Source organism: Anoplophora glabripennis, unplaced genomic scaffold, assembly GCF_000390285.2.
Source record: "Anoplophora glabripennis isolate ALB-LARVAE unplaced genomic scaffold, Agla_2.0 scaffold1073, whole genome shotgun sequence".
NCBI classification, from domain to species: domain Eukaryota; kingdom Metazoa; phylum Arthropoda; class Insecta; order Coleoptera; family Cerambycidae; genus Anoplophora; species Anoplophora glabripennis.
In genome coordinates this window covers 1,125-2,894 of record NW_019417425.1, presented here as the reverse complement: position 1 = coordinate 2,894, position 1,770 = coordinate 1,125, and the positions used below count along the sequence as shown (strand labels likewise).

Below are 1,770 nucleotides of genomic sequence, written 5' to 3'. Positions count from 1 at the left end.
CCATTGTTTTTATGTCATGCATTGCAATGGTTTCTGCTACCTCTTGTTTGAACTGTCGGGAAATATACAATACCAAATCTTGTTCACTTATTTTGGGTGTTAAGTACGGAGCTAGCGAGTATAATCTAAGTGCATAATTACTGAGACTATTGGATATGTGTGAATTAAACTTTCCAAAATATAACATTTCTCTTACCATTAATTGTGCATTGTCGCCCCAAAAATGTTGTAAGAATCGATTTCTTAATTGTTCTTGTTGTTGTTCTTAATCATTTTCTATGCCACTTAACCATATCAGTGCTTCTGCTTCCAAATTTTCCCTCATAGTTTCCTTTATTCTCTCCAGTTTAGTATCTTCATCTAATCTTCCTTCTTCTATTTCTTTCATTCTCTGGTTAATAGATTTTATGAATACCATTGGTGTAACTTGTTTATGTTCCCTGTAAATTTATGTATTTTTCTGTCTCCTTGACAAATCCATCTTGTAACCATTTCACCTTCTCGTCCTTTCAATTCTCTTACTCTTTCAACTTCTTTCTGGAGTTCTTCTATTTGTTCTTTTGTTCTTCTTCTTTCCAATTCCATCTCGTTTCTATTCCCACTTACTCTATCTTCTACCTGTCGTTTCATCTGTTCAATGTTATGAGTATTATTCGAAACGTTTCTTCCAATAGTTCTCAATTCATCTTCCTGTTTCTTTATTGTTTCTTCTTTTTCCATCGTTTTATTCGCTACCATTGCTATCTCTTGTTCTGTCTTTTCAATATCTCCTTTAAATCTTGTTTCCATGTTTGTGTTCCCCGTCGAATTTCTTCCTTGATGGATTGTACTTTTTGTTCAATTACTTTTCTTCCTTCCTCTAATTTTTTAAAATCTTCTTTTCTACCTTGTTTTATTATTGTTTCCTCCAGTCTTCTTCTATCCTCCTCTTGCCTTTTTCTATCTTCCTCTTATCTCTTTCTATCTTCCTCTTGTCTCTTTCTATCTTCTTGTATGGTTTTCATCATATCTTCTAACATATCCTGTATTGCCGAATTTCTTCCTCTTCCTGTAATTGGTCCTTGTTCCATTTCATTTCTTGTTCTGATAGAGACTCACTTGATTCTTCCCCAGTTTGTTTTCCGCTTCTAAGATCCATTTCTCTAGTTTTATTCTTGCCTTCGTTTTTCCTTGCCTTCTCGTTTTATTCTTGCCCCACGTTCGGAAGACAATATTGTTATGGGTATGAATATATCTTTGTGTATGCGCCAATCTTTTTATGTATAGTAATATGTAATTTGTTTGTGTAAATATTGTTGTAATGTTGGTTGTCTATTTTACCCTGGCTAGCTCTCGACCCTTCTCAGTAGTAGGTTCAAATGAAGGTACAACTCAGCATGAAACCACACAACACACCACACTAAACAAAAGATGCTATTTAGAAATGAATTTATTTATTATATTAAATATTTTTTTTATATCAATAAAAATCCACTGTGAATGTCAAACACAATTAAAGAATATTTAGAAGTCTCCTACAATACTTTTGTAACACTTTGAAAAAGATTTTATCTAGGTGTATTCAATTTGATTTATTTTTATGTATTGTTGGTTGCCTACAGTGTAAAATTTAAATTTTGATCTTATAATTTCTTATTCAATGTGTTACTGACTTATTGCTAATATTAATATCTATTAAATTTTAAAATGGCCAAATTTTGATAATTATTTAGATAGTGAAACCAAATTTCTTTGATATGAAAATTTTAATTATATGAAAATTTTGTATTA

At 31.2% G+C, this 1,770-nt stretch overlaps 1 protein-coding gene across 1 annotated transcript; it reads right to left on the bottom strand.

Moving 5' to 3' along the window:
• Window positions 1-265: 265 nt before the first annotated feature.
• On the bottom strand, window positions 266-789 carry LOC111692333 (protein OBERON 1-like). Its single transcript, XM_023456283.1, has 2 exons — window positions 523-789; window positions 266-391 (listed from the first exon to the last, which is right to left on the bottom strand). Exons 1-2 carry the CDS (start codon window positions 787-789, stop codon window positions 266-268), a joined length of 393 nt encoding a protein of 130 aa, XP_023312051.1.
• Window positions 790-1,770: the final 981 nt, after the last annotated feature.

Bases quoted from the DNA above. Each gene is read 5' to 3' on its own strand.
- LOC111692333 (XM_023456283.1), bottom strand. From the start codon at position 789: ATGGAAACAAGATTTAAAGGAGATATTGAAAAGACAGAACAAGAGATA. The intron at 392-522 runs GTAAGAGAATTG...TCTATTAACCAG, and splicing joins TCCAGAAAGAAGTTGAAAGA to AGAATGAAAGAAATAGAAGA.